At 54.9% G+C, this 12541-nt stretch overlaps 2 protein-coding genes across 4 annotated transcripts; both read left to right on the top strand.

Moving 5' to 3' along the window:
* The first annotated feature begins 221 nt into the window (after nucleotides 1-221).
* Nucleotides 222-5803, top strand: SERTAD3 (SERTA domain containing 3). Of its 3 annotated transcripts, XM_074278439.1 has the most exons (4): nucleotides 222-1894; nucleotides 3705-3839; nucleotides 4115-4243; nucleotides 4322-5803. In XM_074278439.1, the coding sequence occupies exon 4, from the start codon at nucleotides 4328-4330 to the stop codon at nucleotides 4877-4879; it is 552 nt and encodes a 183-aa protein (XP_074134540.1). In that variant the 5' UTR covers nucleotides 222-1894; nucleotides 3705-3839; nucleotides 4115-4243; nucleotides 4322-4327; the 3' UTR covers nucleotides 4880-5803. The 3 variants fall into 3 exon arrangements, with proteins under 3 accessions (XP_074134540.1, XP_074134539.1, XP_074134541.1); XM_074278438.1 differs by having other exon boundaries at nucleotides 222-1945; nucleotides 4115-5803; XM_074278440.1 differs by lacking the exon at nucleotides 222-1894 and having other exon boundaries at nucleotides 2886-3839; nucleotides 4115-5803.
* A 2009-nt stretch (nucleotides 5804-7812) lies between these two features.
* SERTAD1 (SERTA domain containing 1) lies at nucleotides 7813-9581 on the top strand. The gene is made up of 2 exons (XM_074278436.1): nucleotides 7813-7971; nucleotides 8769-9581. The coding sequence occupies exon 2, from the start codon at nucleotides 8773-8775 to the stop codon at nucleotides 9436-9438; it is 666 nt and encodes a 221-aa protein (XP_074134537.1). The 5' UTR covers nucleotides 7813-7971; nucleotides 8769-8772; the 3' UTR covers nucleotides 9439-9581.
* The last annotated feature ends 2960 nt before the right edge of the window (nucleotides 9582-12541 follow it).

Raw genomic sequence — 12541 nt, 5'->3', positions numbered from 1 at the left:
TTCTCCTGCTCTCTCTCCCTCTCTTCCTTCTTTGTCTCCCCCACCTCTGTTTCTCAGTCTCCCTCCTCTCTCCTTTCCCTTTCTCTCTCTTCTGTCCCTCTCTTTCTCTTTCTTTGTCCACATAACATCCTCTCTGGTTCATTTCTAATGTTTGCTCTACAGGGAAGGTTCTCTTAGGTTTTCACTCCTTAAAATAAATAAATAAATAAATAAAAATAAAAAATAAAACCCCAAACAAGCAAATTAGAACTATAACTCACAAACCTGCAGTAACCAAGCTTAGTCATTTAAAAAGCTATCAATGAAGATAGATGGCATGGCAAGAAACTGAGTATATAAGTTGGGGTTCACTCTCCCACAAATATGTATTTGTGGGAGAGTGAACCCCAATTTATATTATATGCTCCAGGCTTGGGAGAAGAGTGAGCTCAAATTTCAGAGGGCAACATTGTGGGGCATTCAGCACCCAATTTCTAGCACTGCCGGCCCTGGAAGTCTTTTCTTAGTAGAGTGCTCCCATCCCAGATTCCTAGGCTGAGAACTTCTTGGTTACCAGAGCAAGGACCTTGGAATTGCTTTGCTTCCTGTGTATCCTGATGTCCTAGGTCCCTCAAATTCTATTGAACCAAGGAACTCTCTAATCTCTGACGGGAAAGTCTCTCTCTGGGCAATTTCTGGGGAGATGCAGAAGCTGGGGAGGGTAAATCCATTTACCCCCAGCTGAGATCTCGGGCCACAACCCAAGAGCCCCAGAGCCTTAAACTCCTTAGATTTCACTTTTTGAAGTTCTCCAGGGCTGGCTAATTTGTTTTCTTCTCAAACCCCATTGTTCTCCCCAGGATTTAATCTGAGAAGTGGGCTTATCTCTGCGGTCAGTAACGCCTCATTAATACCTGGTGAATACAATTAGTTGGGGGGTGGGGGAGCCGAGAGAAAAACAGAATAACTTTCTCCCAGCTTTATTTCTGGCTCCCTCCCTCCGTCTCTCCTCCTCTGACTCTTCTCTCCGTTTCTCCTTCGCTCTGTCTTTTGTCTCCTACCTCTTCTTCCTTGCTTTGACTTCTTCATCACCTTCCTTGTGGGTCTTTTCCTAGGTCTCTCCCCTCTATGTCCTCTGGGGTCTGTCGATCTTTTTCTCTCTCCACCTAATCTGACGTCCTGGTCTATAACCATTTCACTTGTGGCTATTTACATTTCTTTCCCTCTGCGTCTCCAAGTCAATGTCTCTCTATCCTTTCCTCCCTTTTCTCCATTCCCGTCTATCCCCCTCAAGGGTTTTTCCTTTTCTATCTTGTCTTTCCTGTTTTTACTCCCGCCTTCTCCTCCCCTAGCTGTCTTTATCTCAGTTAGTTCCCATCCCCTCGGATACCAGACTGTGCGTGCACGTGTGTGTGCACACGTGCACGTGCGCGTGTGTATATGTAAGTGGAGGGGAGCGGCAGAGGGAGGGAGGAAAAAGGGAGGCACAGAACCCGGTCCCGCCCCGCCCAGGATAGATCCTGGCCTTCCCCAACCTCGGGTGCCTCCGAGGCGGAGCCTCGGAGAGTCCCAGGAGGCTGGATCCTGGTCGCCATGGCAATCCTACACCTCTTCTCCTCCTCCGCCTCGGGCCGCTGTGATTGGCTGCTGGAGGGGCTTGGGACAGTTGCGTTTGCCGTCCCTTTACGCCAGCGTTGTCAATGCAGCCGAGTGCGAGTGGGCGGGGCCGGGCGGGGTCCCCTTTCCGCCCGCCCTAGCGAAAATAACTCTTTTCTCCTTCCCAACTCACCTCCTCCCTCTGGGCTTTTAGATGGTTCAGGGAGGAGGGACCTGCGCCGACTCCGGGAGGCAGACCTGAGAGGCTAGTTAATCTGGTAGTCACGCGGCACAGGTCTTTAAATGGCCCGGGGCGCAGGTAAGGAGGAGGAGGAGCTGGAGGAGACGAACATCACCTGTAGTCGGATCGGTAACCTCAGCCAGCCAATCAGCGCGTGGCGCGGGTCAGGCTTTAGCCAGTCGCTGTGAGCGGCGGAGCTGTGGACTGGGCTGCCTTGGGGTAACAAGCACAGGCTTCGGGCCCCTGCCCCGCCTCCAGTCCGGAGCCATGGAGCCTTGAGTAGAAGTGTCCTGGGGAGGAGGAGGAGGAAGGGAGCCAGGGACCAGAGCTTCCAGAAGGAATTTAGGGGACTAGAGACTATGGGAAGAAGATTGGGGATCTGGGACAATCGGAACAGGTCTTCGAACCCTGGGAGATCAGAGTCAAAAAGGGGAGAGGGCGGTAGCGATCTAAGGTCTAACTCCCGGAGGAGTGGGGGTCTGGCTTTGGGAGCCGCGGGAGTACTGTAAATAACTACGCAGCAGCGTGATGTAGTGAGTTCCAGTGCTGGGCCTGGGATTGAGGAGACCTGGGTTCAGTTCCAGTCTTTCCTCTAATACTTGATGTATGCCTATGAGCCTATCTTCACTTTTTTGAATCTCAATTTTCCAGCCCGGGAAATGGGTATAATGTTACCATACTCTGAGAAATTTAGGGCGTTATTCAAACCCGTGAATTCTGATAAACCAGACTAGAGGTGCTGAAAGGAAGCAGGCGGGGAGAGCCCGGAGGCTGGAGATGGTTTTAGAGCCCTGGGAGGGCAGGGGCAGCCCTGGCTTTATTTGGAAGAGGGGAGAAGGAAGGGAAGGGGCCCCTATCTCTTAAGGATCAAGGTGCTTGTGTCTCTCTGCCTAAACTCCCCAAGTCTCACCCAGAAGAACATCGGAATTTCTCTGAAGCAATAGTCTGGAGTGGGGAGGGGGGACCGGGGAATTTCGGGGACAGGGAGGAGTTACATTCTTGTGTAGTGTGCCTTCCTCCCCCCTTCTTAAAAAAGTTGAGAGAAGGTGGAGCAGCCGGGGGGGGGGGGGGGGGGCAGAAGGCTAAAGATGAAGTGGCCTTCTGGGAGTTGTAGTCCACCGCTTCAATGGTTTCAGTCGCCCTCTCCCGAAACAGACCCAGCATTCCACTCCCCAATAGCCTCCGGGAAGAGAAAAAGGCCACTCCTCACTGGGCGTGGCTTGGAGAGATGGGGCACTCTGATTGGAGAATAGACCCAATTCTAAAATGGAGGGGAGGAGCAAGATAGTACACCGGAGTAGGTGCTTAGCCCCGAGGGTGGGGCAGCCTCTGGGGCAAGTAGGAGCCTTAAGCATTTCTTAGCCATACTGGGGCCTTTCCAGTTTTGAGTCTTGTCCAATGAGAATCTAGAGAACTGGTTTTAGTCTTGAATTGCCAGTGAATGACTAACTGGGGCAAGTTCCTTTCCTCTCTCTGTCCCTCAGTTTCCCCCTCTGTAAAATGAAGGGATTCTCCTACAAAATGAGCCCCGAGGGATCAAAGTCCTAGTATTTCAAAATCACAGGACCTAGAAGGGACCTTAAGGATCATCTTACAAAAGGAGCTCTCCTTACAAGTGTTTACTACTTGGGAGTAGTTGCTGAGAGTCAAAAAAAAAAAAGGGGGACTTTTCCTTTTAAAATATTAAAAGGATGAGGGCCCGTGATTACCAATAATGGTAAAGGAAACAATGGGTATCGTGCTGGGGGAGAGGGGTCAGAGACTGGAGTTCAAATCCTGCTTTAGTCAGATCTCTAGTTAAACCATTGAACCTTTCTCTCTAAATTTCCTCATTTGTAAAATGGCAAAAACTTAGACAGTGATTTCCAGTCTCCTCGCTCCTTTCCAGACCTAAATTCATCATCCCGAGTGCCTTACCAATGCAGGGCCAGCATCTCTTCAGCAATTTACAGTCTGAGATTTACCAAGAGCATTTAAAAATAAAACGACTTACCCAAGATCTCATCATAAGAACTGTGAAGAGGTAGGATTTGAGCCCAGAACTTTCTGGTTTTGAAGCCAATTCTCTGTACCCATTGCTTCAGCCTGTTTCTCATATATATATATATATATATATATGTGAGAATATAAAATATAAAATATATTATGATTATTATATATTATAATATAATATATAATATATTATAGTATAAAACCAAAATCCTTTGCATTTCCTTCTTTTTTTTTTTTTTTTTTTTTTTTTTTAAGGATAAAAGAAGAGGGCATCTCTAAGCTAATAGTTTATCCTTTCCTTGCCAGCTCTACTTCCTTCTTCCACTATTCCGGAGAAGACCCTTACTTGAATCTTCAATCCAACCCCGTGGCTTTACCGAAGGACCAAAGGGAGGCTTGAAGTGGACGACATTCTCAGCCAAGACCACATAGCAAGTCAGTAGCAGAGACTAGACCAAGGCTCAGGGGCCCTGTGTAGACAGGCCTCCTAACTCCTGCCTCCTCTCCCATCAGGGGACAATGGTGGTTGGTGTGAAGCGCAAGCATCCTGGTGATCATGGGGATCCAGAAGAAGTGGAGACTGGAAAGGAGTCCCAGGAGCAGGCCCCCTTCTCCCAGTGCAACCTCTGCCAGACCTTACTTCAACTTTCAATGGACAAATTCCAGCTAGGCCCACCTAGCCTCCATCGGCAAGTGCTCATCATCAACACCCTGAACCACATTCGGGACAAGATGAACCTGGAGGAGAGCCCAGCCCCCTGCCAGGGACCTGGACTGGAGATGCTTTTCCCCTTAACTGCTCAGTCCTTCCTCAGAGAGCTGGAGGAGCTCTTAGGCTTAAGAGCCACTCAGGACTGCCGTGAGCCCCTAGATCGGACATGTAGCTCTACCTCTGCCAATGGCCTGTTGCGAGACTGCCCCCAAATACCTTCCCCTCTTGGGGCCTTAATTTCCCCATCTCTCAGGGCTGAGGAGCCTATCCCGGGCAGCTTTGAGCTCATGAGCCACAGGTACCTCGGAGACCTGGTTCCTGAGGACTTCTTCACTGACATCGACACCTCGGATGTGTAAAGGGAGCCCTGGCCCTCTGCTTTGGCCTTTGCCTCTTCCTCTGGGGCAGTCTGCTTCCCGGGACTGGACTGAACTGGACCAAATCTTGGAAATCATCAAGGGGTCATAAGACTGGGCTGGGGGGTAGGAGCCCAAATCTCCTAGTTGGGATTTTGGACCCGTCCCTTCAGATCCTTGCTTATCTCTGGACAGTGTCAAGAAAGCGGTCTCCAAAGATTTCCTATCTCAGGAACCTAGGAGGAAGCTTCCTAGTGACATGGGAAAGTCTCTTCTCTTCGGATCTTCTGCCCTGGTCTCACTGCCTGCTGAGGGCAGAACAACTGAATGTATTTCTCTTTCCTATTGGCTCCCCGGCCGACACCACTCTTCGCCCAATCAGCCTGCCCGGCCCGAGGCATGCTGGGGCCGAACACTTTGGGGCTACTGTTCCCTTTCCAGTTAATCCTCTGTGTCTTCTATGAGTCTGGTTCCCAGGTGCTCTGGCCTTTTCCCCTTGACTTGGAGTCAAATCCTATGAAGAAGCTAGTCTGAGTTGAGTAACTGCCTGGGAGAAGAAGGGGGCAGGGCAGGACAGGGCTGAAGGCCAAGAGGCCTCTGGGAAGACAAAGTCCACTTTACCGGGAGGAGGGGCTGTAGACCCACCTCCCCTCCACCCATCTCCCTAGGTTGACAGGTATGGAAACAATAAAAACTTACATCTTCTTCCCCCTTCCCCACACCATTGCCTGGTCATAACTGTGAACCCTTCTCCTTGCTCCGTGCCCCTCCTCTGACCTTATTCACTCCCTTCCCTACCCAAAGTGGCCTGGATGGAGTGCAATAAGGATGAAGGAATCTTCATCTGTCCTCACACTTTTTTAAATTCTGCTTTGGAAAGGCCAATTTCATCTGGATTTTGTGAATAAAACTTTCACATTCTGTAATGTACCTTTAATCCCATCTTCCCATCATGCTTTGGAGGTCTGGAGCCTTTGGTGGGTAGGAGCAGGTGGCCTGCCATATAGGGCCTGGGTCAGGTGTTTCTTTTTCCACCAGGCCCTCCCTGCCTTTAGGGTCACTGCAGGATGGGAGGGTGGGGACAGGGTGGTCAGTTTAATTCTTCTTTGGAAGGTCGGAGTTGGGAGGGGCCTTAGACATATCATCCAACCTCTACATCTTAGAGGGGGAAATTTAGCCTAGGAAGGGAAAGAGTCTTATTAGAAATCTCAGTGGACCCCTGGGTAGCCCCTGAGCCTCTTTCTGGAGGTCTGCAAAGTCAAAGCTTTTCATAACAATTTTTCATAATTGGATAAGGAAATTAACACATCTTAGAATTATCCTGAAATTTCCAACACATCGAACACAGATTGATATTGTGATTTGGGGGAGGGAGGGAGGGAGAGGGGGAATCTCCTCAATTTTAAAGAATGGGAAAGGATCCTGGGACCAAAAAGTTTGCCTTTGTGGGGTGTAGTAAATGCCTCAGGAAATTCTTTTCCTCCGCTGGGGGAGGGGCACTTGTGCAGAGAGTAAAGCAGGCTGGGATTTAGTGTCTCCCTTCTCACTCTAATCCACTTTATTTGGGAGGAGGCTTGTTCGGGGCTGCTGAGCTCCACCCAGGGCTCCGGTCCAGGAGCTGGCCCTCCTAGCAGCCTCTGCTCAGCTGGGAGGAGACAGCAGCCCCTCTCCCCTCCCTTCCCCCCGGCTGGGCCAGTCGGAGGGTTGTGCCGGAGTCTCTCCTCCGGACCGAGTTTAGGGGGAGCGAAGGAGCGCCTGTGTTTGGTGCGGGATACGGCCTGGACACTCCTGGGTGGACCCCTGAGAAAGCTGGCCGCCTGGCCCCTTGCACTCGCCCCACCCACCCTGGGGCTACTCGCCCCTCCCTTGCTGGCCCCAAGACTTCTTTCCCTGCCTAATAAAGGCCCGAGGTGGCCGGCTTGGGAGACACTGGTTGGGCCGGCTCCTTTTAACTTTCGTTTCTGTGCCTAGGGCAGGCCTCCCTCTCCTTCCCCCACCCGGGCCCGCTGTTCCCCTCGGCCTGGGCCTCTCATCTGCTCCCCAGCTGCCAAGAAGTTAGGGACTGACAGCTCCGCTCAGCTGCTCACAATCACCCAATGGCAGAGCCCCAAGCACTCGGCTCCCTTGCGAACCTCTCGGCCTACAGAAGTCGGGAAGGGTCCCGGGATTCGGGGGCTGCACTGAAAGCCTTGGCAACCCCCCAGGCCAGCCCCTTCCTACAACTGAAACCCAGCAAGGGGGCGGGGTCTGCCAAGACCACAAAGGCCTGCCCCGCTAGGAAGCCAGCTAAATAAACTCAAGCCGGCCTCGGACGCGCGGGCACCGGACCACCCAGTCGCTCAGAGCCGGGGGCTGACGATCAGTTGTCCGAGACTCTTCCCCCAGAGTCCCCCCCATCTCCAGCCCTCGATTTTTGAGGCAGCCAGGACGGAGGGGGGGAGGGGAAGGGGAAATTTAGAAGGGGAAGGGGCTCCTCGATTCCCCCAAGCCCTTTCTGCCCAGATTCCAGGGCCGCAGTCTTTGCGGCACAAATGGGGGCAGGGGAGATGGGTCTGGTGGGGGGGAGGTTCTAGCTAGACACAGGTGCATGGGGGATCTTGTCAACTCAAGGCGGAAGAGGCTTTTGGGGGGGGAGGGAGGAATACGTTTCTCCAGCTCCTTCATCCAGCCCTTCCCAAACGCCCAAGAACGGACCCCCGCCCTCGCTCTCCCTAGTCCGGAAAGCGACAGCTGAGAGGAGCACAAGGCGGCTGGCCAGGCACAGAGTGCCCCCGTCCCGGGCCTCTCGGCCTCGGGAATCCAGCCTCGGGCGGCCTGTCCCTGGCGGCTCCGCCTCCTCTCCTAGCACCGCCCCTTGTTCGAAGCGAACCAATCCCGGGGCCCGAGCAGGCGGAGGGGCGGAGACTGCGCGGGGCGGGGCAGAAGCTGAGGAAAGTAACAACCCCCCGACCGTGCGCTGGGGCCAGTGCAGCTTCTAGCGACCCAGGGGCCAGCCGCGGGAGGAGCGAGAGAGCGAGCGATGCGGTCGCCGCCGCCGCTTCCTGATTGGCTGCTGCTGGCGTCGCGGACCCTCTGATTGGCAGCTGACGAGCCGGGTATGTAAATGAGGCGAAGGAAAAGGGGGGAAGGGGGGCAGGGTTTGGGGGCCGGAGGGGGGAATCGCCGTCCGGGGCGCGTCCGAAGCCGGGGCGGCGTCCGGAGCTCGCGCCGCGGCCTCCGGGCGCCGGGCCCGTCCCGGGCTGCTGCCGCGGTCGCTGGCGCCGGCCCGGGCCCCGGGTGAATCACGCCCCAGCCCCGGGGAAGGGGAAGGGGAAGGAGGCGGGGCGCGGGGGCGCCGGCTCCCTGGCTCCGGCTGCGTGACTCACCCGCCCCCGCGGCCGCCGCCGTGCCGGGCCGGGCCGGAAGCGGGAGCGGAGGCCGGGCCGGGCGGGGACCCGAGCGGGGCCGGGCCGGGGGCGCCCGCGGGCGGGGGCGGACGTGACCGGACCCTCCCCTCCCGCGCGGACCCTCCGCCCAGGGGCTATGGACCGCCCGAGGAATTCGAGAACTGCCCCGCCCTCCCCGGCCCTCCCCGAGCTTACTAAAGAGGAAACTGAGCCCCAGTCCCGGGAGCCGGGCCCTGGAGGTCCGCCTTGTGGGAGGGGGCCCCTGGAGAGTCCTCGGGCTCCTTCCCGGAATCATGTTTAAAGCACACGAAATAAACACAGACTTTCAAAGTTAATCCGAATTGGAAGGCGGTTATTAAGTGTTCCCAGACCCAGGCTAGCCTCCCTGTCCTAGGCGGTCCCGAGCCCCGCCAAGGGCTGCGCTCTGTGGCCCTCGGCCGAGAACTGGGGTTTTCTGGCCCCCACGGGAATCTCTTCTGACCTCAGCCCCCCCCATTTCTTCACAGACCCATGTTGTGCAAAGGCGTGAAGCGTAAGCGAGAGGAGGAAGAGGAGCAGGAGCCCGCCTCGCAGGACTGGTGGCTGGAAGAGGCCGGCTCCAGCCTAAGCCCCGAGGAGGGGGCCAGCCCGGCCCCCCTGCCCCCCAGCTCTCTCTTCAATCTCTCTATCTTCAAACTCCACCACGGGCTGCGGAGGGGCGAGCCCGATCTCCGCCACCTCGTCCTGGTGGTCAACACCTTGAGGCGCATTCAGTCCTCTATGGCCCTGGAGCCTTCTGCCCCAGAAGCCCCTTCTCCAGCTCCTGTCATCCCTCTCCCGGTGGTCCCGGACGTCCCCCTGTGCACGTCGGTCTCGACCCTCCTGGATGACCTGAGTCACATCGAGGGCCTCAGTGACACTCCCACGGCCTTCCCTGAAGACGCCCCCCTGAGCCGGCCCCCTGAGCCAGGCCTGGATCCTGGCCGACCGGCCCCTCTAGGGTCCTTGGAGATCCTCCTTGAGGACGGATTGGAGGGTCTTTTTGATGATATTGACACCTCCATGTACGACTGTGAACTGTGGCCCAACCTCAAAGCAGACTCTGGGGAAACTGAGGACAAGACACAGGGGCCAGGACTGGACATGTCTGAATTAGATTACCTCATGGATGTGCTTGTGGGCACACAGACTTTGTAGGGGGACCAGAAAATGGTTTCCTGCTTGCCCCCAAGAGGCCTGAAATGGACAAGGGGTCATGGGGCTGCTGGGAATTGTGGGGAGGGGAGCGTGAACGGTTTTTAAGATGAAAACAATTAATATATGAAGCAATGTGTCTGTCCCTTGTCTGTCTCTCTCTTCTGACCCGGACGTATTTAAAGTGAATTATTGAGCCTTGTTAGTAGCACTTGCCAGGGAAGTAGAGGTTCGTTTGCTTTTCTGCCTCAGTTTCCCCAACTGCAAGGTGAAGAGGTGGAAATCCCATGGTCCACATGTCTCAATTCTGCCTCTGATTCTCTGTCAGCTTGAGGAAGTCTGTCTACTTTCTCTGGATCTGTTTCCCTTTGTGTACAGAGGGGAATATATGTCTTTCTCTAAGATCTCAGCTAGCTCTGTTCTAGTTCTGTTCTAGAGTCACACAAAAGTAATATGCGATCTCAGAACTGGGAGGGAAAAGGCTTCTAGATGGATGGATGGATGGATGGATGGATGGATGGATGGGATGGAGCCAGTGTGCTGACTGCTATGTTAAGCTCTGAAAATACCCTCAAACCCACCCTCCAAGGGCTTACATCCTGATTGGGGAAAATACAAAATATATGGGGGTTGGAAAGAGAAATTCAAGGAGTCCGGAGCGAGTGGAGCCATGGCTGGCTTCCTCCCCAAAATGGTGATCCTACCAGGGAAACCTCCAATAAGAAGAGGAAGACAAGAACTGGTTCAGTTTTGTGCTACAGTTTAGATACTTAGTAGATGCTTAATAAATGTTGGCCCCATCCCTGTACCCAGCCAAAAATAACTTTTACTGTAGCTGTTCCCAAACTTTGGTCTCAGGATCCCTTTACAGTTTTAGAAATCAAAGACCACATACCCCTTTTGTTTGCCCCTGAACCTCAGTTTCCTCAACTGAAAAATGAGGGGGTTGGTTTCTATGGTTTCTTAAGGGCTGTGGGTTATATTTATATCTACTATATATCTATTAGAAATTATTACGATTGAGGTAGTTTAATCTCTAAGATCCCCCAAAAGGGTCTCAAGAGTCCCCAGTTTCAGGACCACATTTGGGGAGCCTCTATTCTACTCTCTCTACTGAGTGGTCTCATCCATCTTCCAGGTGGAAATGTCCAGGGATGGGGAACTCGCTCCTCCCCGCAAGCAGCCCGTCCCACTTTGGGGAGAGACTTTTGGCTCTGGTGGAGCCCGGTGTCCTTCAGGAAAGAGCTGGGAGCCTCCTGAAGGCCCTTTGTGAGCCCCGAGACGCTGCCTCTGTGGGTCCCCTGCCTGCGGGAGCTGTGGCTGGGCCACATTCCTCCGGCCACTTAGTCGTTTGGAATGAGCCAGGCTGGGCGGGGTCCCTGCACACTCAGCAGCCTGGCATGGGCACTGGCGTGCCTTCTGGGACGGGGGCAGAGGGAGGAGGAGCCGAGGATGGCCAAAGCTGGAGCCTTGGCGAGGGAAGATGCTTAAAAAGAAATCCTGTACCAGAACTCCGGCTGGGGGGAGGAAGGAAAATGGCCCCACTGCTGAGGCCTGGAAAGGAGAGGTCCTAGTCCTCGTCTCCCGTGGGGTGAGGGCCAGGGGGAAGCTCCGGTCTGTTCTGGGCATGGGACTGGGGAATGGAGAGATCTCCGGAGCTGAGGGCTTAGGAAAAATGCTCCCGTGCCAAGCAGGGAGGTGCCCTGGCAACACCCCTAGGCAGAGAGCCTGTGGATCTGGGCGACCCATGAGGCCACGGGCCGCTCTGGATCTTCGGCCTCAGTTTCCCCATCTTTAATATAGGGGTCTGGGGGAGGGGGGCACAGCTTACTCCGTGGATTGTTCAGTTCCTTCCAGATCTAGATGCTATTATCCTTAGGCTGTCGAGGAGCCCCAAACAGGTCCCTTCCTGTCTGGCCAGGCCTGGCCCAACCCTCCACTCTCTGGAGCTCAGCTTCCTGCCCTGTAGAGGGGGAGGGGGGCGGGGCCAGGGAGCCCTAAGATCCTGCCCCTCCCAGGAGGGAAATGGGCTGGCCCTTTGAGGGACCTCAGAGGGGGAGGAACCCTGAGGCTGAAGGGAGGACAAGACCAGCTCACCTCCTGCTCTTGGAAAGGGAGTGACATTCTGGGCATTCTCACTTACTCAGGGCTGGGAGCTGAGGGTCACGGCCTTTAGAAGGGCCCTTGGAACCCAAAAGACTGATGCAGTTGGAGGGGGTCTTGGACACCAGAGTTAGAAGAGCTCTTACAATGGGGAATGTCAGAGCTGCTCTAGAGCCTTAAAATGGGATGTTAGCGCTGGGAGGGCCTTAGAACAAGGAATGTCAGGGCTGGAAGGATCCTTAGAACAGGGGTGGTCAGAGGTAGGAGGATCCTTAGAACCCAGGATGTCAGAGCTAGGAGAGGGCTTAGAACAGGGGATGTTAGAGCTGCTCTAGAACCTTAAAACGGGATGTCATGGCTGGGAGGGGGCTTAGAACAGGGGGTTTCAGGGCTGGGAGAGGCTTTAGAACAGGGGATAGTAGAGTGGCTATAGAACCTTCAGAGGATATCAGGGCTAGGAAGGGCCTTAGAACAGGGAATTGGAGACGAAGGGCTGGCAGGAGCATCTCTTGCAAGCCCCTCGTTTTGGCTGAAATGGAGACAAGGCCCTAAAAGTAAATGCATGTGTTCCGAGCCCCACAGACACTGAAGATGAGCAGTGGGGCCTCCCCTGGGCCTCTTTCTTCAGTGTAAGGCTCAGGCGCTCCCCACTTCGCACTCAGCCTTCCTCCATGACGCTCTTCTCCCCCCCTCCCCCTGGGATGTCCTTTTCCCTTTATGAGCTTGGACAGGTCCCCTCCCTGAGCCTCGGTTTCCCCACCTAGCTGAGAAGCGGCTAGCGTGAGGTCCCCTCCCACCAGACTTGCTCTGAGCGAGGTCAGGCTGCCCATTGTGTCCAGCCCTGCCTCTTGCCCACATTCCCAGAGCCCACACCATTCCTGAGCGAGCTGCCCTCCCACCCGCTCAAAGGGCCTCTGTCTCCGCCAGGCCCCCGAGCACTGGAGGCCAGCAAGCCCCCTTGGCTTCCTACTTTCCCACTGGGGCTTAGTGCTTCCCCGTTGGA

This window comes from Sminthopsis crassicaudata, chromosome X, assembly GCF_048593235.1.
Source record: "Sminthopsis crassicaudata isolate SCR6 chromosome X, ASM4859323v1, whole genome shotgun sequence".
Taxonomy (NCBI): domain Eukaryota; kingdom Metazoa; phylum Chordata; class Mammalia; order Dasyuromorphia; family Dasyuridae; genus Sminthopsis; species Sminthopsis crassicaudata.
Note: the sequence above shows the minus strand (reverse complement) of the source record. Positions and strands in the feature narration are given on the sequence as shown.

Excerpts from the sequence above, each read along its gene's own strand:
- SERTAD3 (XM_074278439.1), top strand. The coding sequence starts at position 4,328 with ATGGTGGTTGGTGTGAAGCGCAAGCATCCTGGTGATCATGGGGATCCA.
- SERTAD1 (XM_074278436.1), top strand. The coding sequence starts at position 8,773 with ATGTTGTGCAAAGGCGTGAAGCGTAAGCGAGAGGAGGAAGAGGAGCAG.